General features: G+C 40.3%; 1 protein-coding gene across 2 annotated transcripts; it reads right to left on the reverse strand.

Moving 5' to 3' along the window:
- Positions 1-537: 537 nt before the first annotated feature.
- cacnb2b (calcium channel, voltage-dependent, beta 2b) lies at positions 538-27,709 on the reverse strand. Of its 2 annotated transcripts, XM_024274213.2 has the most exons (14): positions 26,201-27,709; positions 18,823-18,888; positions 16,196-16,318; positions 15,967-16,106; positions 15,150-15,211; positions 15,042-15,067; positions 13,150-13,230; positions 13,010-13,068; positions 12,812-12,921; positions 9,891-9,899; positions 9,124-9,275; positions 8,940-9,035; positions 7,970-8,143; positions 538-4,574 (listed from the first exon to the last, which is right to left on the reverse strand). In XM_024274213.2, exons 1-14 carry the CDS (start codon positions 26,216-26,218, stop codon positions 3,954-3,956), a joined length of 1,737 nt encoding a protein of 578 aa, XP_024129981.1. In that variant the 5' UTR covers positions 26,219-27,709; the 3' UTR covers positions 538-3,953. The 2 variants fall into 2 exon arrangements, with proteins under 2 accessions (XP_024129981.1, XP_024129982.1); XM_024274214.2 differs by lacking the exon at positions 9,891-9,899.
- Between the last annotated feature and the right edge of the window lie 42 nt (positions 27,710-27,751).

Consider the following 27,751-nt stretch of genomic DNA (forward strand, 5'->3'; position numbering starts at 1 on the left):
ACCCGCCATACTCAGGAGGAATGGAAAACCTTTAGAAAGGTATCCCTTTGGTGGTTGTCTACTTAGATGACATCTTGGTGAGTGGAGAGGATGAGGCAGACCACCTGAAAAACTTGGCGGAGGTGCTGAGCACAGAGTACACTGTCTGTACTTTGGGATCGAGAAAATGAATCAGCGAGTTCCAGTCTGTTCTGCAGATCTTCATTGGAGGACAAGTGTCTACTACCAAAAATATAAGTGTTTGCCATAAACTCTTCACGCCATGTATGGCTAATTTGCAACAAACCTTTTAATCTAGGACTCCATTTCATTTAGATTTACCTTGAATGGGAAGAACATAGACGAATATTTATTTATATAACTGGGAAAAAGTTTATGACGTGTTTAAACATATGTTGCAAATAAAACTTTTTAGAATATTTGTTTTTTTGTTGTTGTCATAATTTCTTTTAATTGGATAAATATTTGAGAGGAAACAATCAAACCAAATCATAAATGAGGGATTTCTTTCCCGGTAAAAGAAAGCAATCACACACATCTGATCCACCCACTTTCCTGCTTTCATTTACTCAAGGCAATTATGAATATACACAAATGCATAGATTGTGTTGAAGCTGTGTTTAAGGAGGGTTCCAAGAAGATGCATAGAGTCTCCAGCATTGGGATGAGAGTCAACACGGCAGAGTTCATGCTTTCAGTCAGATCAGGTACAGATGGTCAACATGCAGAGTCAGACTTCTATGGAGAAGGGGGTGGGGTTCATCCTAAATCCATACAAAAGTTAAACATTTCATCATTAACATTATTTTTTCAAGTTTGAAGATCCACCAGTTCAAACGTGCACCAATTAAACCGGGATGAAAACCTGCACGGATCCACAGTCGTAGGATCAGTTTCTGGAGATTTTGAACAAACATCTCTGTGGAATCATGTTGATATTTGAAGTATTTTCATGACAGTAATAATAGTACCTGTAATAATAATTGCACTTTGGCCTACAGACCAAGAAGAAGCAAAGACGCTAACACTAAAGGAATTTATAAAAGACATTTCAAATTTAGCTTTTTTACGTCATTAGGACACACATCAGCAGTGAATTTTTAACAAAGTTTTTAGGTTCTTTTTAGGGAGAGTGGGATGTCATAAACAGTTGTGTTTTTGTTCTGGACATAATTTGCAGTCTGTTTCTGCAGAAATGCACATGACAGAAAATGAATGTTTTGTCACGGCAGAAAAAAAAAAAAAAAAAAAAAAAGGGAATGTGAGTAAATGTGCAGCAGATAGACAGAACGGCAAACAGACAGAAATCCTCCACAGATCGACTCGGCTCTCAGATGTTTGATAAAACGGACAGCATGAAGGAGTTCTCTGACTACAGTGACCCTGAAGTGCGAATCATATCAACAAATCACTCAATGCAAAAACATGTGAATAATTAAAACAACAATTAAAAAGCAAAGATGAATTAATTTATACTGTTTGCAGATGATGTTGTCTTGTTGGCTTAGAAGAACCAGGACCTCCAGCATGGATTGGGGTGGTCACGGCTGGGATGAGGGTCAGCACCGCCAAGTCTGAGGTCATGGTTCTCCACTGGTTTCTTGACAGTTTGTCTTCTTTGGGTGGAGAGCTCATGCCGGAAGTGGAGGAGTTTAAGTATCTCGGGGTCTTGTTCACGAGTGAGAGAAGATCAGAGCGTGGGATCGATGGGTGGATCGGTGCCGTTATGCGGTGGCTGTATCAGTCTGTTGTGGTTCAGAGAGAGCTGAGGCAAAAAGCTAAGCTTTTATATGTACATCTTTGTTCCAAAACGCACCTCTCTCATGAACTCCATTCTTGTTTAGTGTTTTTTTTATAGTAAATGTTTCATCAAAAATATTAGTGTGTCAGAGATTTCTGTAAGTCTTTAGTTGACACTCTAGGACTCGTCTTCACCTCACCGAGAATTCTGCGCTCTGCGTCTACGGTCATCTTTACAGGATGACCACATCCAGGGACAGTAGCACCAGTGCTGAACTTTCTCCATTTGTAGATGGAGTTTGCATGTTTTTCCATCCTGTACTTTGGATGTTAGAACATGAAGACTTACAGTTGTATTTGGGAGGGTTGTAACTGTCTGTTGTGGGTTGGATGGGGATTGGAGCATGTTTTGTGCATTCATGCAGGAGTCCAGGCGGACCCAGGGGGTTTGCATACTTTTTCTTGCAACTGTAAATCTGGTGTTCATGTATTGAATTTGTGGCTTTAAGAAGGTGGCACCCCAGGAAGAATAACTGCTAGCATGTTGAGTTGCTAATGAGGATCCTAAATAAACATCAAACCATGAGTTCTGGGTCGTGACCAAAAGAGTGAGGCCCCGAATACAAGCAGCTGAAATGAGCTTCTTCCTTTAGGGAAGACTAGGCGTCTTTGCTCGGACATACAATCAGTCAGACTGAGCTCAGGATGGGCGTGAGATTGACCCGGTGAGCCGCAACCCGGGTCCTGGATGAATAGAAGAAGATGGATAAACTGATTGGATGACGATGATCCAGATGATGATGTTGACCTTTTGAGCAGGACGTTATTTGATGTATTATCTGACAGAAGATATTTCTTGAAGCTTCTGGCCACACCCATTGCAAAAGTTCAGTGAGTGATCAATCAACTCTTAACCCAACACATTCTCATTCCAAGGTCTTCACATATTGACGATTGTTTAAGGACGCCTCTGCGTCACTTTTTGACATTTTGGGTGACCCCAACTTGTTGTTTTTTGACATGCTAGCTGTTCCAATTAAATCAGGGATCTGGGGTTTAGTCGGTATCAGATGCGGACCTGTCCCCGGGAAGTGGCCGGTACCCTAAACCTGGTACCATGTCTGGTAGCGTACACGCCTGATGGAGTTGTAAATACATTTATCACACATTTGCTATGACTGATTGCTATGACTGATGACCAGCTCAGTGGCCTTGTGGTAGAGTGTCCGCCCTGAGATTGGAAGGTCGTGGGTTCAAATCCCGGCCGAGTCATACCAAAGACTCTAAAAATGGGACCCAGTGCCTCCCTGCTTGGCACTCAGCACTAAGGAGTTGGACTGGGGGGTTAAATTATTTCAACTTCTCTATTTTTAATCTTCTTATCTTAGTTGCTTGTGCTTAGTGTACAGAAACAAGAACCGAGCCCCAGCTGAAGGCTGAGAATAGTAAAAGCTGGAACTTGAAGAAACCGTCATCAACCCTCGTGTACTGGAAGACAGAAGTTCATGTCAGTGATAGTAAAAACCGGTCGGTAGCTCCCATTAGAGCTGTAGACTTCATGTGATTCTGGAACGCCCTGATCTAAATTAAGGGAAGGTTTCGGCGGAGTGGAGACTGGTTGAACACTGTCCGTTCTTCTTGCAAGTTCGATCTGACCTCTCTGGTCTTTCTTGCAGTTGCAGAGAAATGTCTCAGGTCGTTTGAACTTAACAACGTCCATTTCCGGTAGTTTGCGGTACGAGTTCCAGTCTGTTTCTGGTACCATGCATGTCCTGTACCGGGTTGAGGCTAGGGTTAGGGTACCGGTACCCGTCCCGGAGGTTGGGGAGCCATGATGTAATTGGAACAGCCATTACATCAAAAAACGATTAGTTGAGGACAAAATGTCAATTTTGACGTGGAGGGTCCCTAACCAAACATCACGTCAATATGTGACGACCTATGAATGAGAATGTGATGCTTTACCACAGTTCTTCTTTCTGCTTTTTCTCTTCTTCAAACTTAAACTTCATCCAGTCCGACGCCCCATGATACCTACCTCTCCACTTTCTTATTTTGTTTCATTTTTTGACATTTTGTTTCGATTTTTAAAATGTCATATTTGATTTTTTATTATTTGTTTTGCTTTTTAAAATTGTTTTGATCTTTGATATGTTATTGATTAGAGTGATTTGTACTTCAGGGCCACCGTAGTGACCGGTGAAAACCTCCAGTCACTGGTGTATGTAGGGATCCGTGCGCCACTGTCGTCCGTCTCCGACGTGCTGTCTGTCCTTGCGTCTGTCTCTCTCGCGGTCCCTGCTGTGGAGGTGGTGGTAGTTGTGCTGGTAGTTGTGAGCAGGATGGTGATCCGTGTGGTGAGTCTGCGGTGAAATGTGCTGCTGGTGCCGATGCCTCCGGTTGTGCTCGTTGTGCTCGTACTCGTCCCTGTCGTGATGCTGGTGGTGATGGTGGCTGTTGTGATGGTGGTGGTTGTGACCCCTGTGGTTATAGTGGGCCTCTTCCACATTTGCCGCCGCCTCGTTCTCCACCTCCTCCTTCTCCATCTCCTCAGGCGGGGGCCTGCGCGCCCCCCTGTGGCTCAGGTCTCTGCCCACGGCGCCCTGGTAGCGCTGGCTGTGGTGATCCGCCCGGCGCTGGTGGTGGTGATGGTGGTGATGGCTGTGCTGGGGTCTTTTTGGTTCACTCCTCAAAAGCCGCTCCTCTTCGTCCTGAGTTTGGCCTTCGTCCTCTTTCTGCTCCTGAGCGGGGGCTGCAGTCGGCTCCTTGTCCAGGTGGTTGTCGCGGGAAACTTTTCTCTTGGGGGCGGGGGCCTTTTTACTCTTCTGTTCATCCTGGGGCAGAAAAAAGGCGGAGTCATCTCAGTGAAATGGTCACACACATACTGATAGACTGCAGAGATCCGACCAGGGAATCAAAGAACTTTCAGAAACTTAATTTAAAGGCCAACTCCGACTAATAATTTATCTATTGTAAAATCATTCCCAGTGGTCTTTTAATTAGAATTATGTAGTTTTTACCTAAAATAAAAAATGTTGTCGTTTCTAAGACAAATTTTCTGCAGAGTTGCAGGAGCTCATGTGTGGGACATGGAAGTTAGCCTAGCTAATTCCCCAGCATGCCTTTCTTTACACTCTTTCCCACAAGCAAGCATTAGTGTAACAAAAAGAAAAAATGCAGAGCAATATCAATCAATCAATCGATCGATCAATTTATTATTTGTAGGGTACTTAAAAGGTGCTGAACATAAAACCAAATATAAATAAAATCATTAAGCAATAAAATAACATAAGAGAAGCAATAAAAGCAATGAAACAATAAATACATTAAAAACAATAAAGCTCGTTCACTAAATCTGCTTACTGGAATTTAAAGCCTGATTAAAAAGATCAGTTTTTAAAAGTGACTGAAACTCCCTGACAGATCTGGCAGACCTCACAGAAAGTCTCACTTTCTCGCATTCAACTGAAAAGGAGGCTCTGTCTTTCCGAGTCACAAGCCGAGTCCTGGGAATCCTTAAAGGTACTTGATCTTCAGATCTTAGGACTTGATGTGGACGATAAAAAATGTAAAAGTTCAGAAAGATACTGAGGTGCCAGTTTTAATCTTTAATTTCTTATTAAATGTCCTCCATTGAGAGAAAGTGCTACAAGAAAATGTTAAAAACAGGATTTTCAATGGAGTAGGTCTTCTAAGACCTGCTACTCCTCACTCATGAGCAGATGAAAACTGGATGTTTGAAAAAGCTCTGACTTATAATGCAGCTAGTGCCATGGGCGGGAAAACGTCTCGCTTTCTTCGCTTCATTTCTACACTTGCAGACAAATAGATCCATGTTTAACGTGGAAATATTATTGTTTAATTCTGTAAAAAATTGGCGCCACCTTGTGTTGGAATAATGTACCTTCACTGCAGTATAAAAACAAAGGATTGTGATCCCCAGCGAGGTAACATCAGCACAACGTGGAGAAACGTGAAACATGTTTTCCATCTTAAATATTTCTGGTCTTTTTACTAGCATTTATTCGCTACTAGCAGATTGTTAGATTGGCTGTGATTGCCATTTAACTTCTAACTTCTTTCTCCAGTAAAAGCTGCTGCACTTACGGTGGATCAGCTTGTATTTATATCTGGCATTGCAGCTATTTTTGTTAAGTAAAGATTTGCTCCTTTTTGGAACTTTTCGTCCGTACATATGTTTTCTTTTCTTTGAATGTAAAATGAGACAAAGAGGAGATTCCCAGCTGCTTGTGGTGGATCAGCTGATGCTCCTGCTGTTTATATCTGACATTTCAGAATAAAATCTTCTAAAATCAAGCTGGACTGTCGTCTGTATAAAGAAAAGAAACACAACGCAGAGGCTACACATGCAAGTTTTCATTTTCCTGGTCTGAGCTGCCGTCTGGCTCTAAAACTGGTTAGCTCCAATGTTTCTCGCCTTTTTTTTGCTACGCTAATGTTAGCTTGGGCTTGTGAGGTGCGCGAGAGAGTGTAAAGAAATGCATGTTGGCAAATAGGATAACTTCCATGCCAGTAGCCCCGCCCACAAACCAAAACGACTTTCTAATGAACTCCTGCTGCTCTGCAGCAAATATGTCTTAAAATATGACTTTTTTTTTTTTTAAATTAGCTAAAAACTGCATAATCATAATTAAAAGTCCACTGAAAATAATTTTACAATAAAAATAATTAGTTGAAATGGGACGTCAAGTTTTTTTTAACCTAATTTATTCAAGTTTTTTATGTGATTTCCAAACACAAAACTAACTTTTAGTTCAGATTCAGGCATGAAGACGTTTACATGACCTGTGAGAGGAGGGCGGGGCTAAATGGAGATAGATTATTGTCTGTGGTGACACCTGAATGGAGCAGACAGAGATGCTTGTCAGCAAATACACACATCTGGTTTGACAGGTAAAGATCCACTCGATGGAAATGGTGTTTCTAACCTGTTTTTGTGAGATTTCTTATATGATTGAGGACATAAATAAAGAAAATTAAGCAAAAATGTGGATTTCTTAGTATTTCTTTATTCAAATCATTGTGAATCAGATGAAAAAAGTTGTTTAAAAAGGATTGTATTTGTGATGTAGATAATTTGTTGGGCGGGGCCACAGGCTTCCTGCTCCGCCCCATTCTCCACCAGACAAATAGATCTATGAACGTCTTTGTTTTTCTCATCTGAGCCGGAATCGATACGATATTGTTGACATTTTTGTTGCACTATTAGTGTCAGGTTGGGGTTTTGTGGGGCTGTAAGCTAGCAGGAGAGTGTAAACAGAGAGCTCTCAGTAATAGGTGACAGGAAGGGGTTGCTCCGTGTCAGCGGTCTAATGAACTACTGCCACTCTGCAGAAACTAAGTCCTAGAAAACAACACAGGTTTTGAGCACTTTGGCTAAAAAGAGTATCATCATAATTATTGTAAATATTTATTATAAATAACAGATCAGAAGATGATCGGAGTGGAACTTTAAAGAAAAAAAGTCTTAAAGCTCACTGTCTTTACTTTACTTATTTTAGATACTTTAGACTCAAGGTCAATTTGTTACAAAAGAGAGACAACAGATAAAAAAGACTTAAAAATATAAATAATAAAAACAACTTATGGTTATACACATATAAAAAGCAATAAAAACAATTATATAAAATTACCAAACATTGTAAACTTAAAAAAATAAATTGAAGACTTGAAAACTACTTCAAAGTTTAAAAGAGGCAACCTCCAAATTGGGGACTAGTATTTAAAACTCTAATTAAAGTGTAGGATAAATTCCAACTTTTAACAGTTTTATTCACAGAATATCTGCCATTTACTGTAATTTTACACATTTACTGGAGTTGAAAATGTATGTATTAATTTATTATATTTTTTAAATACTAAAACTAGTTTGTTTACAGTAGAAATGTTCTCTTAAATGTTAAAAGATGCCTTTGGACACATTCAAATGAGTCAGTTTTACTGAAAACAGACACAAACGTCCGTTTCAGCTCCAGATCCGGAGACTTCCCTGCAGCAGAGGTTTCACTCACCGGCTGTGGGCCTATCTCACTTCTTCTTTAACTGGGCGGAGTGGGGGGGCGAACAGACATGCAATGAAAGTGTTAGATGTTTCAGTGGAGACAAACACAGATGGAGATCAGACCTTAAGCTCAGATGTCACATGAGAGGAGTGGAATGAGGTGAAGTGAGGGTTTTCTCTGCGCTACGTGTTGGCGTGTGCACGCACCGGGACGACTGTGGGGCTGGCAGGTAGCGTGTTCTCCGCCAGCTGGGCGACCACGGCGTTGGCGGGCTCCATCTCCGGCGGGTGGGTGGCTCTCCAGTAGGACTCCAGGTAATCAGCGATGTGCTCACAGGCGTCTGACAGCTGGTTCTCGTCTAAGATGACGTCAAACATTTCCTACAGGAAATTGATCATTAGAATGAGGGGAACACCACTGACACTAAGGCATTATGGGATACCGACATCCGCAAACCAGAAATGTACTGCAAAGCTCTTTATCATCAAATATATTTGTGTCTGGATTCAAATATGTTTCTTTGATAGAAGACCTCTTGATTTACAAAGAAACATTAGAACGACAATAAAGGATTTATTTTTCACAAACATCCCAAAAATAGAGATTTGACTTTACCTGTAGATTTGTTAGCCTTTAAGAAGTTTTTGTTTTAGTTCAATTTGCAAAGGCTTTGTTTATAACAAGAGAAAATTAGTTACGATTAGCTTTCTAAAACATTTTTTGTTTCTTTCTTCTATTTTACTTGAAAAAAGTTTGTTTTATCAAAATTTACAGTAAAGATGTTCTATAAAATAAAAGCACAAGAATTTTCTATCTACCAGATATGTACTGAAGAGTTCTTTATCATATTCGTCTCTGGATAAAGTTTGTTTCTTTGATAGAAGACCTCTTGATTTACAAAGAAACATTTGAACGATAAATAAGGATTAATTTTTGACAAACATCTTAAAATTATTGATTGATTTCGAGCAAAGATTGTGAAAAATACAGGACAAAACACACATTTTTCAAACTAATTACTGAAATAATGAAATGCATTGATTAGAAAATAGAAAACAAAACAAAAACAAAGACACACATTTGATTCATTAAATAAAGCAAAAAACCAAAGTCAAGTCATGTTTGTTCTGTCGGTCTGTCCTGCAGTACTACTGTTTTCCACTAGATGTCACTCACGGATGGACACTGGGCGAGTTTATCTGCCGCCACCAGCTGAACATTCAGGTGTTTGGTCTGAGACTTTCCTCTGGTCTTGATCAGTCTAGTCAAAACCTTTGCAGCAGAAAAAAACCAAAATGTCTCAAAAAAAGGAAAACTTTCAGTTTTACAAACATCCACAGATCTGGATTTTCAAGCCTACTTTGGGCGAGGAGATCTTCACGTAGACCAGGATTGGAGCCAGCGAGGTCTTTGACACCTGCAGAGGATGGTTGACGGTGTCTGCATCCAGGATTATCAGCTGAAGGCTGCGGGCCAGCTCGAAGATGCGCTCCACCTCCCCCTGGATCTGAGCTGCAGAAGCAGACAGCGGCGGGACATGGTCAGTCGGAGGACGATCGCGAGAACTAACTGGTACAACCATCAGACCATCCGGTTAGAATCAAACCGTGTGGTATTTACTATTAGGCTGTATTGCTTTTGACAGAAATGATTTGATTTTTACACCTTGGACACTTTTAAAACATATATTTTAAACTTCGTTACCACAATGTATACTATTGCTTTATTTTGTTGTTTTACAGTAAAAGTAAGTGAATTGTTAAATCTGCATGAGTCAACTGATCTTTAAGAATTTCTTAAATATAAAAATAATTGAATGAATAAATTAAAAATCAAATTTAGCCTTAAACATGTCACATGAGAATAATGATCTAAACCTGATAACGTTTTTCTATATGTCTCCCTTCATAACCAAATGCTTTTTGAGCTTGAATTCACGGACTACAACTACACTCCGACATTTACAAACTATTCATCACAGAAGTCTTTGCCTTTCGGCTGCTGCCGTTAGGGGTCGCCACGTCTGCCGCTAGCGTGTAGAGTGAAGAGTAAGGTCAGGGTTAAAGGAGATTAGAAGAAGGGAGGTGGATCTGTGAGGAACACGAGGACACGAGCTGTGATACGTACCGGCAGCATCTGGGATGAGAGCAATGAGAGAGACAAGAGTAGAAAGAAACCAAGTAAATCGTCTCCTTTCTGCCTGAAACGCATTATTTTCTCCTCTAATGAAGTGAAGTGGCAGCAATAAGGAGGTAGAATGGGGGTCGGGGGGAATAGAACCAAGTCACAAAATTAAAAAGAAACATAAGGTTAAAACAGGGGAAAGTCAATAAGACAAATGTTTCATGATTTCTGCTTTCATGTGTTTAAGTCTCTAAATTTGAATTTCTTAAAGGAATTGACTCCTTTCAGTCCTGATGCTTGGATCCCCATCTGACTCTAAATGTGCACAAAACTAAAGAGTTTCAAACCTCCAAGGACTGTTGCTCCCTGAGCCACTGACAATTGAAAAACGCCATGAAACTCATTGGTAAGAAAGAGTATTCTCCTCTTCAAGAGGTTCGTGAGACCTGCTTCAGTGGACAACCAAAAAGGATACCAACGCTGGATCATACCAGACGCGGAAGCGGCGCAGAACAGAGCCCGCTGCCATTCAGCACCCTTGTCAACGTACGGTGTAGTTCACACCAGACACGGAGCACCGCGGTCCTCCGCGGATCTCCGCAGCCAGCTCGTGACTTTTTTATTTTTATATATATATATATATATATATATATATATATATATATATCATATACATACATATAGATTTATGGATTATAAATATATAAGAATTATATGCAAATATACACAATATGTGTCTGGTGTGAACTGAAGGTTAAGTGCATACCGTGTGCACTCTGCCCACCAGTGGCGGGCCGTCAGGGCCTGCAAGGCCTTCTCTGCTGGCCTAAAAATATCTGAATCACAGACTGATATTAATTATTATTTATTTCCGTGAATACGTATTCTATAATTCCAAATGCTCTGTCTTCGTCCTTTCATTGCTGTCTCCCTGGTTGCGCTGCTTCCAGACGTGTATTTTCCTATTTAAGCATTAACCAATCACATTGCAGCACCATTTGTTGCTAGGGTCAAAGAAATCTGCCCGGAGGCCTTCACAATCAGTTTATTGTTGATGCTTTTGGCGTGTGTGTGGCAGTTGTACCTGCAGTAGAAGTTTTATTGCCATAAAATAGTTAATGAGGGTTGGATTGATTCAGATGGAGCACTACTGAAGGCCTAGGTGTGAAATGCACGGCCCGCCACTGCTGCCCACACACCGTTTTGCAGCACTTCCAGATCCAATGTGAAACAGCTATGTGTATATATATATATATATATATATATATATATATATACAGATTTTGGATAATGTACTTGACATTTATATTTGTTTTAAATCTTTTAACTTTGTCTGACATCCGTTACCGTGCAAACACCTTACTTTTAGAGGTGCGTAACTCCGTAACAGTACATTTGATACCTTGTATGTTTTTTGTTATGCTCTTATGTGTGTGTTGTTTGCTGTTATACTTGTACTTGTACAGAGTTGGGTGCGTGAATGCAGTTATGCAGCCACTGGGCCTGTTAATCCAAGACAAATTTCCTCCGGGACAACATTTGATTGAATTGTCCTTCCGTGTGAAAGTGAGTTTCTTTGTTAAAAATACTTGTAGGCTTGGTTAAGCTTTAGTTTTAGCTGTCCTAACTGGTGGACACCGGCTGTCTGCGAGCGAAAATGGTCAAACCTGTACGGGGCCTGCAGGAAACATCAAGGCCATAGACTGCTTGGTGAACCCATGGAACCCATAGAGACAAAATGTTTATGCAAATTTTTTCTACGGGCGTGCTGCGGGCAACAGGTCATAGTGAACAACACATAAGGGTAAGTTGGGGGGAAGTAGGTGAGATGCAGGAGTGTCGTACAGATTTTTCATTTTTTTTCAACCTCCGAAATCCTGCAGACTGAACCAGGAGCCCGTTAGAGCTGTTCACTCACAGAGTGAGGCATAAGGACACCGTATGACAGCATCACCGGTACGTCATAAATGTGTGGAACTTCCATTATCCTTATGAATACTTCACGGTCCACTCATTTCATGCAAATCCTTTTTTATGACAACCCTTGAGGCACTCTCATTTATTTATCTATTTTGTTTTCACTTTTGAAATCGGTTTGAGTTTGTTGGTAGGCATTGGTTGGACTTCATACATCAGATAACTTTGCTGTAGAAAAAGGTTTTGTCTATAATTTACCAACGTATTCTCACTCCCAACTCCTCATTTATGAATGTATGGTTCGGGGCCCCTTTGCATCACCTTTTGACCTTTTAGGTGTCCCCAACTTGTTGTTTTATAATATGAGGTCTGTTCCCATTTCATCAGGGGTCCCCGACCTCTGGGCTGCGAACTGGTACTGGTCCGAGGGCCGCTTGGTACCGGGCCACAAACAGGGAAAAAATACACATGCTTATCAGGGGTCCCCAACCCTCGGTACGCGGTACTGGTCTGGTACCAGTTCTCCTTCCGGTGCTGCGTCTCAAGGGTTGTTGACCTGCGAGTTAATGGGAATCACGGCAAAAAACGATAATTTGGGGACGCCCAAAATGTAAATAAGTGAATTGAAGGGGCGGGGGACCCGAACTATACATCCACATGATGAGTTGGGAGTGAGAATGTGTAGAATTTACACATTAGCACCAAAACATAAGTCTATTATCTAAAACTTTCTGATGCCTTTTGATAAATTGATTCTGTTTGTGGCAGTTAATCTAGTTTTAACCTAATTAAGGTTTTAAAAGATTTGATCTTCCTTCAGAGTCACAGGAATCCAAAAATATTTTTACTAAATATTCAGATTTTGATTTTTCACTTTTTTATTTTAATTTAAATTGTACAAACAAAAACAAAAACATTTCTTTTTAGCATCTAAAGACATTTGGAGACTAAAAAGGTCGACCGACCTCCATGACATCAAATGATAGAATCTGGATGGTCAGACAAACCTAAGTTGGAGCGGGTGTTGGACCGGTCCATTAAGGCCTTCTTTCCAGGGTTATTGAGGATGGACCGTTTAGCCAAGGAGATGTCAGCTGTGACCCGGGTTATGGTAATTCTGGAGAACAAACGAAAAAGCTGGAGTATTGGTTCTAATATTGTACCAGGTACAGTTTATTCATGTGTGGCAAAACACTAGAACTGACCTGCCTTCAAATCGGTGCTTTAAAAAGTCAAAAAGAGCTTTTTGCATCATGTCTGTCACCTGAAATAAAACAAAAAATATATATTCGACGAATGAGTTCATTAAATTTTTTTTCCAATTTAAAGGCAGAAAGAAACTTACATCTAAGCCCTTTAGTGACGGTCCCATCAGAATCACAGGACGCATTGTAGGCACAACGTCATACATGGCCACCTGCTCCCCCTGCAGGCAACACCAAGCATTGCATCAGGTAAAAGGTCAAAGGTCAAACAAAAGGTCAAAGACCTGTCACCCCCCGGACACCCCCGTTTGATCGGTTACCTTCAGGGAATGCTACGGGTCAAACAGAGGAAAGACAAAAAGACTCCAGAACAGCTTTTATAACACTGACAAAAAACTTCAACATGGTAAAAATAAATCTGGACTGAACTGTACAAAAATGTTTTTTTTAAATCCACTTCACTGTAGTCATGTGATGTTTTCTTTATATGTATTTGTTCTGGTTTAAACAATTTAACACATTAACTGTATATACTGCTATGTGAATGACTCCTGCACTTTTTATCTAGCAACAAATTAGTTATAATTTTCTATATTTTATATATATATGATATATATTATATTATATTATATATATTATATTAATCAAATGATGCACTTTTGATCTATACTTATGTATTATTATTTATTTTCTACTCTATAAATGTTGCACAAAAAACACATTTATCATATATCATTATACCAGTGACCATGACAATAAGGAAATGGGTGAATATTGGATCCTGATTGGCTGTAAAGTGACCATTAAAAAGTGATAAAAATCCCCTATAAAAATATGTAGTTCTGGTCACATTGTTTGATTTTTTTATACTATTGCGCTGTCCTAAAAACACAAGTTGGTAATCGGAACATCAGAAACTTGGAACAAAGGTGGACTAATGTTATTATCGCAACAGAAGACAGTAGAAAAGATCTCTGGTCTTCTAATGTCTCTATGATGGACATGACAGCATCTCTGTCACATTTTACCATCAACACCGATGTTGACTTTATTTTACATAGTTTTCTGTCCTGTTTATCTTATTGCTTAATACAGAGTAAGAATGTGTTTATAAATATTTTTACTAATAATCAAAGAAATGGTTTGTTTGTTGATCCACATTAAGTGATCAGAGTTAACGGTGGAGATTCCGTCAATCAAGCGGTCTGGGAAACTATTTGTGAGTTCTGTTTCTTTGAAACAAACTTTAGCTTCATCGTCTGGACAAAAACAGGCGTTAAGAGTGAACTTTCTCTGAAATGATGCTTTGGATCACTTTCCTCCACTGGTTAGTCCTCATACACCAGCTGCTGCCAGAGTGAGGTGTGGGCTCAGTAGTCGTTACCATGACAACCTATCACCCCTGTTTAAAATGGTACTAGTATAATCTTTTTTAACTGGGAAAAAACTATTTAAATGCAAAAAAAAGAAAAGATTAAAGTACTAATAATTGAATTCCTATTTATCACGTGGTATAAGCAGGATAATGCCCTTTGAAGTGTCCATTATCCAAAAAGGATGGACTTTCCTGAGGCAGGCCGGTTCACGCCTCCAGATTGAACACTTATTTCTGAAAAGGGTCACCACATTGGGCACTATCCTTTACTTGATGTAAAAAAATAAATCAATAAATTAACAAACTTTCTGTTAATTGTCCTTTGATACTAGAATATTTACCAAAAACCTAAAAAATGGCTCGACTGTTTTACTAAATCCAATATTTGAGACAAACATCTTAACCTCCCAAATGCTTCTGAATAGACAGAGTTTGACTCTGGACAAGTCAATATGAAGCTTTCATGCACATCAATTCTTTCATGTTTTCAGTGGTAGCATTGAAAACCTTTGTAAATATTGCTGAGGTTCTCTGACTGTGTGGGTCTAAAATCACGCCAGAGACGCTTGAAGAACTTTGTTAAATCTAGAAACTCATCTGAAGAAAACACGTTTGTTTAAAAAGTTCTGTTGATGAAGTGAGACCAATGCTGCTTACCGGCTTCTTCTTCACCTGCTGATTGGCTGCAGGAGCACAAACAAAAGAACAGTCAAGCAGCGCTCATCGGGATGGATCGTAACTCAGGGGGTTCACGGGTGGACTGACCTTGGGAGGGGGGCGTGTACTTCTTTGAGTTCATGTCCTGAGCTGCTTGAGATGCAGCTTTGCTGAAAGGATCACATTTTCTGAGTCAGCTCACAGAGATTTCATCATGTTTCATTGTTAAAGCAGACGTACAGACTTGAATATGAAGCTAAAGTAAATTATACAAGTTATAAATTGACCAATCAGATGTCTCAATAAAAGTAGGCGGAGCCTGCTGGCCCCCACGGCCAAAATTTAAAATGCTTGAAATATAAAAAAAAAAAAAACCTTCGACAGACTTTATGAAGGCTACTTTCAAGTCGAAGGGGTGTGGCCTTCCAACAAGCTCACTCCTGATTGGAGAGAGTGGTTGCCATAGAAACGTTGACTCGGGCTGAACGGGCCAATCACTGCTTACTGATGTCATCTGGAGCCAACATGGCGGCGTCCGTATCACAAAGAGATGGTGACTGGACTGATTTCTTATTGTTGGAGCAGCTAGTGAACCATTTTCTATGGATGACGTCACACTCGCTCAGTCCAGTTCTCATAAACTGTCAATGGTTTGAACCAAATGTTGGTGGACCCATCAGGTCTGTTGATGTAAATTATCGATCTAAAAATGGTTAAAGTTTCTGTTTTTATGAAGCTCATCCTTGATTGTAAATAACTGGTTAAAATCATAATTCCAGATCCTAATCTATCCTCAGGTTGATAAAGAATCATCTTAAACTGGATCTAGAACACAGAGTAGCTGCTCTGTGGCTTCACTTGACTTCTAACGATGAATTTGAAGCTTAATGAAACAAAAATCTGCTTCTAGTGGCGATCTTCATACCTGGCTAAAGCCTTGGCGGCTTTCCTTGCTTGCACTTCTCTCCTGATGAGGATGGTTTCCAGGTTGACTGGACTGGGGACGAAGCCCACAACGCCATCTTCCTTCACCGGCCGGCCAATCCACCACTCGTTGTTAAATTTCTGGACCATTCAGAGGAGAAACAGATGGAGTTGAATACATGGGTCATAGTCAAGTATTCAAGAGCTAAGCAGAGATGTCCTTCTGGAACCTCTTTGACATGCAGGAAGTCTCTGGCCTCGAAGGTGACGGCCTGGCCCGGCACTGGGACGTTGTCGTCGTCGGCTGGAGTGTATGAGAAGTTGCAGCGTACGGCAAAAGCCACAGGCTTGTACTAAACACACAGAAGAGACACAGGTGTTAACTTTGTGGCATCAAGAAGAACTTCCACCATGATTCATAACTTTCTTTGTTTGCTGTCTGAGGAGAATAAATCCCTTTTTATACTAGAGATTTGACATCTGCAGAAATGGACCTCACATGGAACCTGTCTCCTTAATCTAAGAAACAAGTGTTTTCCATGCTCCAGAGGCTTTTTTGAGAATAAAGTTAACAGGAACCAGCAGTTTCTGCCCAAACCTTGTGAGCCAAGTGGAGATGTGGTGGGTCTACACCAGGGGTGTCAAACGGTCTGTGGGTTTATCGGCCAGCCACATGGTTTAATCCAGCCCAGTTGTGAAGAGAAAATAATTATAAGGATGTTTTTAAAAAAGCAAGTTTCTAGCTCAATCCTGTCAGAGTTCTGGTTCTTTAAAGAAATGACCACAATGCCCAATTCCACCACTAGGGGGAGCAAAAGAAAAGAAAGACCAGAATGGCAAGAGATCCAGAAATAAACAGCAGATCTTTGCGTGTGTCACATCTGGGTAAGATGCAGTTTAACTTGGTTTAATTTTCATCAGTTTGTACATTTATAATTTCATTTTTTCCGTAGCCCTCTCTTGAGTTCACTATAAGGATTGTTTCAGTGTCAGATGTAAGATATTCATTATAAAATGATTTCCTCTGTGGATGAATGTCTGATAAGAAGTGATCAGGTTACTGTGTTGGTTGAGACATGAAAAAAAGAACTAAACAAAAAAATCTGGAGATAACAGGTTGAGCAAAGGTTATCTGGCTGTTATGTTACTGGTCCGGCCCACTTGGGATCAGAAGGGTTGAATGTGGCCCCCAAACCAAAATGAGTTTTACGACCCATGTTCCACACTAAAGCTGAAGCTCGACTGTCATGGCTTGAATTCCCTGAGTGGCAGATGAAAATGTCTGCCGTGGGTTTAATTCCTCTAAATACCTGTTGGAGCTTTAATCCGGTCGGTCAGATGTCAGCGTGGCGCCGATCCGGATCCTAATTACTCCAGTTTGAAAAGCCCAGACTGTGGAGTCACCTGAGGTCAACCTGCATGTGTCCGTGTCCTTGATTAGAAGCACCAGCGGGGCTCATTAACTCTGCGGGGGTTTGATTCCCAATTAAACAGAACCGCTGAACCAGATAAGAACGGCTTTGGTTTGAGCCGAGGCCGTTTTTACGCAGCGTGGTTTCACTGTCTGTAGGTTTTACAACACAAACGAAACATCTGAAATATTTTGATTTGTTCAGTGCGGCCAAAAGAGTGGTCAAGAACCAGCATTTAGAAGGTTCTTGAAGATTCGTCTCATGTGAACATAGATCAGCTGAAACAGTTCATCTAATCACATGTGTCAAAGTCGTGTCAGGTCATTTTATTTTATTGTTATTAATGACCCGATGTTATCTTGCTCTTATTTCTAACTTGTATAATTTTGACAAAATATATTTTAATGGAGAGTAAAATAATGAAAGTTATTTAAGGTTTTAGTTGATTTATTCTAAAATAATATTCCTGCCTTTTTATTATTCATAATTATGTTGAAAATTCACGTTTTAAATTTTTAAATATTAGTATTCTGATAGCTTTTTGGACTATTTTGGCATTTACTAAGATTTTTTAGGCTATTTTGGAGTTTAGCTAATATTTCAGCTACATGCTTTTTTCAAAAAGTTTTTTAGGCTAATTTGGCTTATATTTTAGCTAGCTATCCACTTCAGCGTTTTCAGCTTTTAACTTCAGCATCTTCAGTGGCCAAATTCAGATTACAAAATTCAGACTACATTATAGCAGGTAATGCTATATATCTAGTTCATAATTATATTAAGTATGTTTAAAATTTTCAAAATGTAGTGTTAGTGTTCAGTAAATGTTTGTCCCGTTCAACCCTCGACCTAAAGTGCGTTAAGGATTTTGGCCCCTTGTGTGATTGAGTTTGACACCCCTGATCTAAATCCAGATTACAGACCCACCGGATCTCACCTGCATTTGATTAGTTTTTATTATGGCTGTGAAAGTTAACGCATTAACACACGCGATTAATCGAAACAGAATTAATGCATTAATATACATAAGCTCCCCCAAACATTCTGACGTTCAGCTGTGAGATCAGCGTAATAAAACTCAGTCTAAAATAAACTTAAAAGCTCTTTTATTTTCTGTGATTGAGATTTTATTAAATTAATGAGATAACACAGCATGACCTGAAATCCAGCTGGATCAAACTTCTCACAATAGAAAAAAAAACAGAGGACCAGGAACAATGTCAAATGGACAGCTGTGCTCTTAGGAGAGAAATTCTTCTTCTGGTAGCTGAGGTTCCAAAGGGTTAAAGACAAACGTACTAAATGTACAATTTTGCGTGTGATTTCTTATTCTGATTATTGGCAGACAATAAGAGGCTGGAAAACACTGTAAAAAAATAATAATTGCGATTATTGTGTCTTCTCTTCACTAAGACTGAATCATGATGCTTCATGGTCTCCATGGTTACCTTGGCCTTCTCCAGCTGCACCTGAGCGTTTCTCTCCTCCACCACATCCGTGTCCTTGTGTTCTCCCTGCAGAGGAACATCACCACACAAGGGTAAGTCAACCGTCTCAAAACATGAGCAAGACCCAAGAAAATGTCATGTGTGTCAAAATTGATCTCGTCAGAAACGTCACTTTTAAGCTGTATTTCAGTGATATTTAAGCTGTATGTCAGTGACTTTTCAGCCGTATCTTAGTGACATTTCAGCTGTATCTCAGTGATATTTCAGCTGTATCTTAGTGACATTTCAGCTGTATCTCCGTGACATTTCAGCTGCATCTTAGTGACATTTCAGCTGTATCTCTGTGACATTTCAGCTGCATCTTAGTGACATTTCAGCTGTATCTCCGTGACATTTCAGCTGTATCTCGGTGACATTTCAGCTGTATCTCAGTGACATTTCAGCTGCATCTCAGTGACATTTCAGCTGTATCTCAGTGACATTTCAGCTGTATCTCAGTGACATTTCAGCTGTGTCTCTGTGACATTTCAGCTGTATCTCAGTGACATTTCAGCTGTATCTTAGTGACATTTCAGCTGTATCTTAGTGACATTTCAGCTTTATCTCAGTGACATTTCAACTGTATCTTAGTGACATTTCAGCTGCATCTCAGTGACATTTCAGCTGCATCTCGGTGATATTTCAGCTGTATCTCGGTGATATTTCAGTTGTATCTCAGTGACATTTCAGCTGTATCTCAGTGACATTTCAGCTTTGTCTGATCAGACTTGAATGAGATTCCTTCATGTACTTTTCTTCTCACAACATCTCAACAAGATTTAAAACTGGAGAAACATTTAGAAATGTTCCGTCAATAACAGGAACTTCCTGAAAAAGTTTCTATAAAAAACTTCTGATTAGAGTCCAATTCATGAAAAGAGTGAAGATGAATCGTCAACAGACGTTTGCTTTCACAGTAAACACACAATAAATGCTTGAACAACAAACTCAGACTGTGATAAATCATAAAACTCAGACACACATATAGACAAACACACACTTTGTAGTACATTTCTAAGGTAAAATTAATACATTCTTATCAATACGTCATTTTTTTCTAAAACCTAGAAGCTGATTTTCCTACAAGTCAAATGATCAAACCTGAATTCAGATCAATATGAAAACTTTTTTACTTTAAAATCAAACCACAGTATAAATGCGTCTGAACTGTAATCCGTCTTCTGTCCTAAAGGAAACAAGAGAAGCTGCAGTTTAAACAGAGGCTGAGCTCAACACAAACTCAGGTGATGCATCTGTTTGAACGTCTGCGCAGACGGCGTGTGCGACCAGCCGCTGTGTGAGTTCAACTTTTATTTTGATAGGAAACAAATTGGAGTTCTGTGCCAACAGTCACAGTCCTCTTCTCTGTAAACACTTCCTGCTTCCTGCTCTGCAAAACTCTGAGGGGATGAAGAACGCGCCTCCATCCGACCAGAACCAGCTGTAGGTAAACCTTTGTTTACTCATGTTGGCTGTAGGTAAACCTTTGTTTACTTGTGTTTTCTGTTGGTAAACCTTTGTTTACTCGCATTTGTTGCAGGTAAACCTTTGTTTACTTGTGTTTTCTTCAGGTAAACCTTTGTTTACTCGTGCTTTCTGCAGGTAAACCTTTGTTTACTTGTGTTTTCTTCAGGTAAACCTTTGTTTACTCGTTTTAGCTGCAGGTAGACATTTTCTTACTCGCATTTGCTTCAGGTAAACCTTTGTTTACTCGCATTTGCTGCAGGTAAACCTTTGTTTACTTGTGTTTTCTTCAGGTAAACCTTTGTTTACTTGCATTTGGGTAGTTCTTTGGTTTTCCCCGCGTCTGCTGCAGACATCTGCTCGCTCAGCACCCGTCCCTCCTGGCGGCCAAAAGACATCCGGGCCAAAGTGCCAGACGCCCCCGCTGCTGAATTATTAAATAATGCAGCAGATGAGTCATTTCTTACTTTAATGCAAAAACTGGAAAATGTTTTGATCTAAAGGAAGAGACATTTAAACTCCTAACGCTCCCGTTCTGGTTTTTACCTGGATTACAAACACAAGAACTTAATGAAGCTTTTTTTATATGTTGATTTTACTAAAACAGCCAAACAGGAAACATTTCAAAGTAAAAAATATGTTTAAGTCAATTTGTTTTTTAGCTTTTTACATTTCTAAACGGGTCGATTTGACCCAGAACCCAACAGGACGGTTAAATGGTTGTGTTAATCAGGTCAGGATGTGGAAACAAACGAGAATAAATATTTCATCTCCAGCATCTCCTGAACGTTATTATTGTTTATTACTAGAAATTCACCTTTGAGTTAACAGTGGAATCTGTTTTCACTCTCTCCAGCTGACTTACAGCCCCTCACACCCCAACCCCACGATACAATGCAACAAAATGGTGAGCAACATCGTTTCCATCCATCCGTCCAGTTCTGATCCAGATTCCAGCTCAGACCAGAAATCAAAGACGTTCATGGACCTATTGGATGCATCAGAATGGGGCGGAGCAGGGAGCTTGAAGCCCCGCCCAGCGTATTTTCTACATCACAAATACGATCTTTTTTAAACAGTTTTTTTCTTCTGCTCCATGATTTCCATAAATAAAAACTCAGAAATGTCTTCCATCATGAGGAAACATGAAAAACCTTTTTTATTGTTTATTGTTTTATTCGTCCCATCATGAGCAGACGAGGAGGCAGATTCCTCATGAAACGTTTGCTTCTGCAGAGATGCTGCTTCTGTGTCTCTGCTGGGACATTAACAGATGATAAATCCTCACAAACTGAGTTTTCTTCCGTCATGGAGGATTCGGTCCTCAAGTTGAGAATAATTTCCTCAGATCAGCTGTTAGTGGACTCTGAAGAAACAGGAACGTGATTCGATTACGCCGATCGAAGGATTTGATCTCCATTCAGGTTCCTGTGAACTCCTGAATTATCTGTCTAATGATCATTAACAGTCTGTCTCTGGATGAACTTCAGCCCAAACGTCTGAACTGCACCGTCTGAAAGAGACTCCGTCCAGATGCTCACAGAACACGAGGAGACGCGACTTTCTAAAGGTCACGTTCAGATCTCACGACAGGCAGCAGACCTGTGAGGAACCGAATGTTAACCGTCTTTTCAACGTTTCTGTTTGTCTTTAAGCTGGAAACCCTTTTGAAAGTGAGCTTTCCTGGTTTCAGTTTGTTACATTTCTAAATGTTTGATGAGATTCTGAAATTTAATCTGAAGTTATCCTCATGAGTTTCTGGGAAATGACCTCCAGAAACACAAACGTGACCTGAGCAGAGGACATTTCTAGACCTGAACGTGTCAGTCCAGCTCCAGCTGGAGACAGAAACCTGTGGGTCAGCGTCCGTCCGTCCTCGCCTCGCCGGCATGATTGTCTCTGGATAAGCAGATTAAGATGAATGCGTCAGTGCAGGATTTACAGACCTGCAGAGTTACTGCTGCAGAGTCTGCAGGCGCTGCGGCTGGACGGGAAGCTGACAGACGTGTGACTCCACGCCACATTTCATCACCTATGAGCCAGTGGTGCAGCGGTAGGGCGGTCGACTCCTGATCAGAAGTGAGCGGGTTCGACTCCGACTCTGTGTCGAAGTGTCCTTGGGCAAGACACTGAACCCCGAATTGCCTCTGGTGGGAGGTTGGCGGCAGTGTTCGGCAGCGGAGCCACCACCAGTGTGTGAATGGGTCTGTGACTGTGAAGCGCTTTGGGCCCTCGAAGGAGGGTAGAAAGCGCTATACAAGTATACGCCATTTACCATTTACCAAATCACTGACTGTAAAATGAATTTCTCTAAAACTCCTTCTTTGGTTTCTGACTGAACGTCCGATCCTCCTCAGTTTAAGAAATGAAGGTTTGAGGTTTGATGACTCCCAGAATAAAAACGACTGAGATTCTGCTGAAACATTGAAAAAAAAGTTGAAAACTCGATGTAAACGTGAAAATTTCAACAGTAAATTGTAAATTTGAAAAACGAACTACTGAAAACTTTAATAAAAAAATTATGAATGTAAAATTAAGAGTTGAAAAATAGGAAAAGTAGAAAATTCCAACCAGCAGCTGTTACATATGGATAGATTGGTAATTTTACATTAATAGTTTTCAGTATCTTTTTTTTTTTCCAAATTTATTTTGAGTTTTTAACTTTTTTCCCCCACTTTTTTATTTTATTTGATTTTTTTTCTAATTTACAATGTTTTTTCCTTTCAGAATAAAGATCTTCCCCTCAGATCCCCCGAGAGATTCCTCATGAAAGGAGGAGAAGAGAAAGCTGCTGCTGGAGGTCATCACGAGGTCGACTTTTGTGACTGAAACTCCGATCAGAAACACTCGATCAGCCTGTTCAGATCTGTTCCTGTGATCGTGTTCGTTTCATTACATCTGGATCACAAAGAAACGAATCCGGTGTGAAGCTGGTTCAGTTCTCCTTCGTTCTGCTGCTTCACAACCAGAGGAACACAAGTGACCACAGATCCAAACCTTGACTTTCACTATGAGACCATGATCCACTGTTTTCATTTCATGAGTCAGCAAATTCTCAACAATGAATCAGCCATTTAGTTTAATTGTTTAAAAGACTTCATGTAAGTTTGTGACAAATGAAGGTTGATGGTTCGAGTTTGTTTGCATTTCTCAGCATCTGTCCTGACTTTAAAACGTGTTTATTTTACTACTGAAGACTTCGTTAAAGGTCAAAGGTCTCCAGATTGGTCAATCCTGAGAGGATTAAGATCATCTGATTCTGTGAAGACATGTCCAGGTCAGTGAGAGGATGAAGACAGAAGAAGACCACGGTCAGGACATTCCATCAGCTGGAAAACTGATTCTATAAAGAGCTACTCTGATCAAAACGCTGCTTTTGGTTTTTTTTAACGAGTTTTTGTGGCATTTCTTTAATTGTGGAGAAGATATATAAATAAAATTAAAATTAAAAACTCATTTTTGAATATGTCTTTATTCAAATTCTGAATCAGGAGCAAATGAAAAAGTACTGTTTGAAAAAGATCGTATTTTTGATGTAGAAAATATGCTAGGCGGAGCCACAAGCTTCCAGCTCCGCCCCCTTTGGATGACTCCACCTGCAGACAAACAGATCCGTGAACATCTTTGTTGTCCTGGTCTGGAATCTGGATCAGAACCAGACGGATGGATAGAAACGATGTTGCTGCTGATCTGTTGCACCACTAATGTTAAGGTTGGAGTGTGAGGGGCTGTAAGCTAGAGGCAGAGTGTAAACAGAGAGCTCTCAGTTATGGTGATGGAGCAAATTTGCTCCACACCAACAGCCCCGCCCACAACTCAGAGGTGAATTTCTAATGAACTCCAGCCGCTCTGCAGAGACTATGTCCTAGAAAATGAAGATTTCTTTTTAGATTTTGTCTCAAAACGACGTCATCATCATTTAAATTCCAGCGGTCTTTGAGAACAGATCAGAAAACGATCAGAGATCGACTTGGAACCTTTTCTTTGTTTCCCTTCAGGGATCACCACAGCGAATCAGCTTCCATGTTCTTCCTGAGTCACATGACACTCGCTCTAATCTTTGTGTCACTTATTCTGGTTTGATTCACAGATTTGTTTCTGCAGAGATGCCCCTCCTGACACAACCGTTTACCCCGACACACACACCCTGGCTTGGACCCTGTGGCTGCGTGTCCTCCACTTATGTTCCACAATCATTACCCCAAAAACATGTTCACTCGGTCAGTTCTTATTCCAGATGGGACGGGAACATTGATGCAGCATGCGTGTAAACTTCATCGAGGTGGATGGAAGAATCTTTGATTCTGAAGAGTCCCACAGCAACACAACACGTTTGTAGACTCGCTGAAGCAAACACAACTTCTTCCTGTTCTGGAAGCAAACCTCCATTTGACATTTTTAAGTTTGGTCAAACGGCGGTCGACTTGGTCAGAATGATTCACTTCCTGATGCCATAAATGTTCCATCAGAACCAAAGAGAACCCCCACTCCCAGATTATCATGAAACTTCCAGCCTGTCAGTGTGCATGAAGCAGCTGGAGACGTGCACGTTGAGCAGCATCAATGCAGATCACAGAGAGAACACTTTGACCTTCTGGTCTCATTTATGAATCAGTTTTAAGGACAAACGGGAATCACAAAGAGACACTCGGAGATCAGGATCTTTGTCTTTTTGTCGTCTAGAGTTTTATGATTAAAGTTTTTTCCTAACGTTTTTCTCTCTCTTCATCCCATCCTTCCACCTCTGAAAAAGATGATTTGATAAGAAGAGAAAACAGAAACCGAACAGAGACGCAGAGAAAGACAGAAATGGAATGAATCCACCTTCAACAGGAGAGTCCAACTCCATCGGACAAGAGGCCAAAACCCAAAACACACCTGAGGTCGATCAGGATAAACATTTATTAAAAACACTCTAAAACTATGTTTTTAAAACTTTAAAACTTAAACTTTTTAACACAATTATAAACTAGATATATACATGTGATAACGCTAGTGTGAATGCTGTAAGATGAATTTAGCCGCTGAAGATGCTAGTGCTGATAGCTGAAACTGCTGAAATTGATAACTGAAAAAGCTGAAAACGCTGAAGCTGATAGCCAATTCAAATATTAGCTAAGCGGCAAATTAACCCAAAAAATGTAAAAAAGAAACCGAGGTTAGCCAAAACAATTGTAGCTGATTAAATAGCTAAACTACAAAATAGTCTAAAAAAATCTTAGTAAATGCCTAAATAGTCCAAAAAGCTAAAAGAAAGACCATTTTTAAAACTTTAAAACTGTAACTTTTTAGCATAATTATGAATAATAAAAAGGCAGGAATTTTATTCCAGAATAAATCAACTTAAACCTTAAATAACTTTCAATATTTTACTCTCTATAAAAATATATTTTGTCAAAATTATTCAAGTTAGAAATGAGTGTGTTAAACAAATGACTGAACATGAAGTAAAATATTTCTATTTATTTACAACAATATATAAACATTGCTGTTTTTAACAAGATTTGAAGACTAAATCTTTTTTAGGATTTTAGATTCGTGATTTTTGTGAAACCCCAAATCCCCCGGATTGAGTTGGAGGTGCGGATCTGCTGCGTGAGGCTGTAAATCACGCAGAGCTTCGTCCCATCTGAGTCTCTCACAACACGTTACGCAACAACAATGATCTGCGGCTCGTTCTTCTGGACACATGGCATCCGACCAGCGCGTCTCTGCTCCGCGCGTTATGGCACGCGCAGTGATGTGGAAGGCCTCGCGGATTAACGCGCGGCGCAACAGATGGCGCATTCTCCTGCGCTTCCGGTCATGCCCACACACAACGCTGACGGGGACGCGCTCGCGCACACGAGAAGCGGGAGAATTTCCTGAGTTTTACCTTCTTTTTGGGCGGCATGGTGGTCGAGGATCCACGTGTTCGCGCCGCGCCTTAATTAACCGGTTGGAGTTACCGTTCAGTCGGTTCCAGGGACGGAGAAGCGCGCAGGTGTGCCATGTGACCTGCTGTAGTGGAGGTGACAGGTGGAGGACCCGATCATACAGATCGATGGAAAAGGGGGAAAAAGTCCAGTTTTTACGCGCAGTTTGTGCGTAAAAGTGAAATATCTCCCAGTAAAGTCCGCGCTCGTGACCTTCGCGGGTTCCAGCGCGCGGAGGGTTGTTCCTCTCTCCCGAGTCCTGAAGGTATTAACGGCTTATTTCTCTGTGCGGCATCTGTTGCGCTGCGCATCTCCGGCGCAGACGCACCGAGGAGGTCTCCATCGACAGACACACTCCATCCTCGCGGCGTGTGAGGTCTGACAGTTTGGATACATCCAAACCACTTCCAGCCCGAATAGGAACATTGTTGGCCCGGCTCCAGGGGAGGAAGACCGGGCGGGACATTAACGCGTTTGCGCGCGTGATTTATGCGCAGAACTACAGGGAAACATGACATTCATCACCAGAGAGCGGGAGTTTCTGCAGCTGAATCTTTGTGTCAGCACTAAAATGTCATGGAGGGGATGTTCCCGCGCTTTAAAGAACGAAGATGAAGCTGAACTTTTCTGATCCATAAATAAAAAAGTATTTCTTCTCACTCATTCTGGTTTCAACGTTCTGGTATTTTTGTTTTCATATTTTTGTTTTCAAGAAATAAATAAATAAATGTAAGCACAGGAAGTTTTTTTTTTCTTAATCTTTTCAGTAAGTGAGTCAAACTGACAGCAGCAGGGGCGTGCACGGGGTTCTAGCGGGCAACAAACACACCTTTTATTTGTCCTTTTAAAATGGAAATTTAGTCAAATTTTAAAATCAAATACAAGTAGATAACTACTCATCCATGACCATGTAGGTTAAAATGATACAATCGTGATTTTTGAACAAATATTCTCAATGTGAATTTGTTCAGTGAGTTCTAATGAAGTGAGCATCAATGCAAACGTTTTTGTTTTTTTACAAAATCTTTGGGAAATTTCTAATGCACTCAGTTTTTGAATTGTAGATTCGGACAGAACTGAAAAATGGTGAACGCAACATATAGGGAGTAAGGAACCTTAGTACCGTCTACAAATATTAACTCTTCCTAGAAATTTAGATTAATCGCCGCCCGACTCCTCCAGCATCATCGGGAAGCTACTTGGGAATAAAAAAAAAATATATTTTTAGATCTTGAACGGTGCTATTGTGACAGTAAATGGTTCTTTTGCTCAAGATGAATGAAACAATATGACACAAAATATGAAAATATCAGGAATGTGGGCGTGGTTAACAAAAAAAAACGTCTGTTTCCATTAAAATCAAAATATTTACTTTTGCTGATTCTTCTAAAAATGTCATAGATCTGTTCGTCACAGCCAGGCGACCAAAAGATAAAACGTTTTCTGTGGAGATAGACCAACAGAGAAGCCGCCATTTTGAAAAATGTGTTTTTTAAATGAGTTTCTGCTGC

Source organism: Oryzias melastigma, linkage group LG17 (assembly GCF_002922805.2).
Source record: "Oryzias melastigma strain HK-1 linkage group LG17, ASM292280v2, whole genome shotgun sequence".
NCBI lineage: Eukaryota > Metazoa > Chordata > Actinopteri > Beloniformes > Adrianichthyidae > Oryzias > Oryzias melastigma.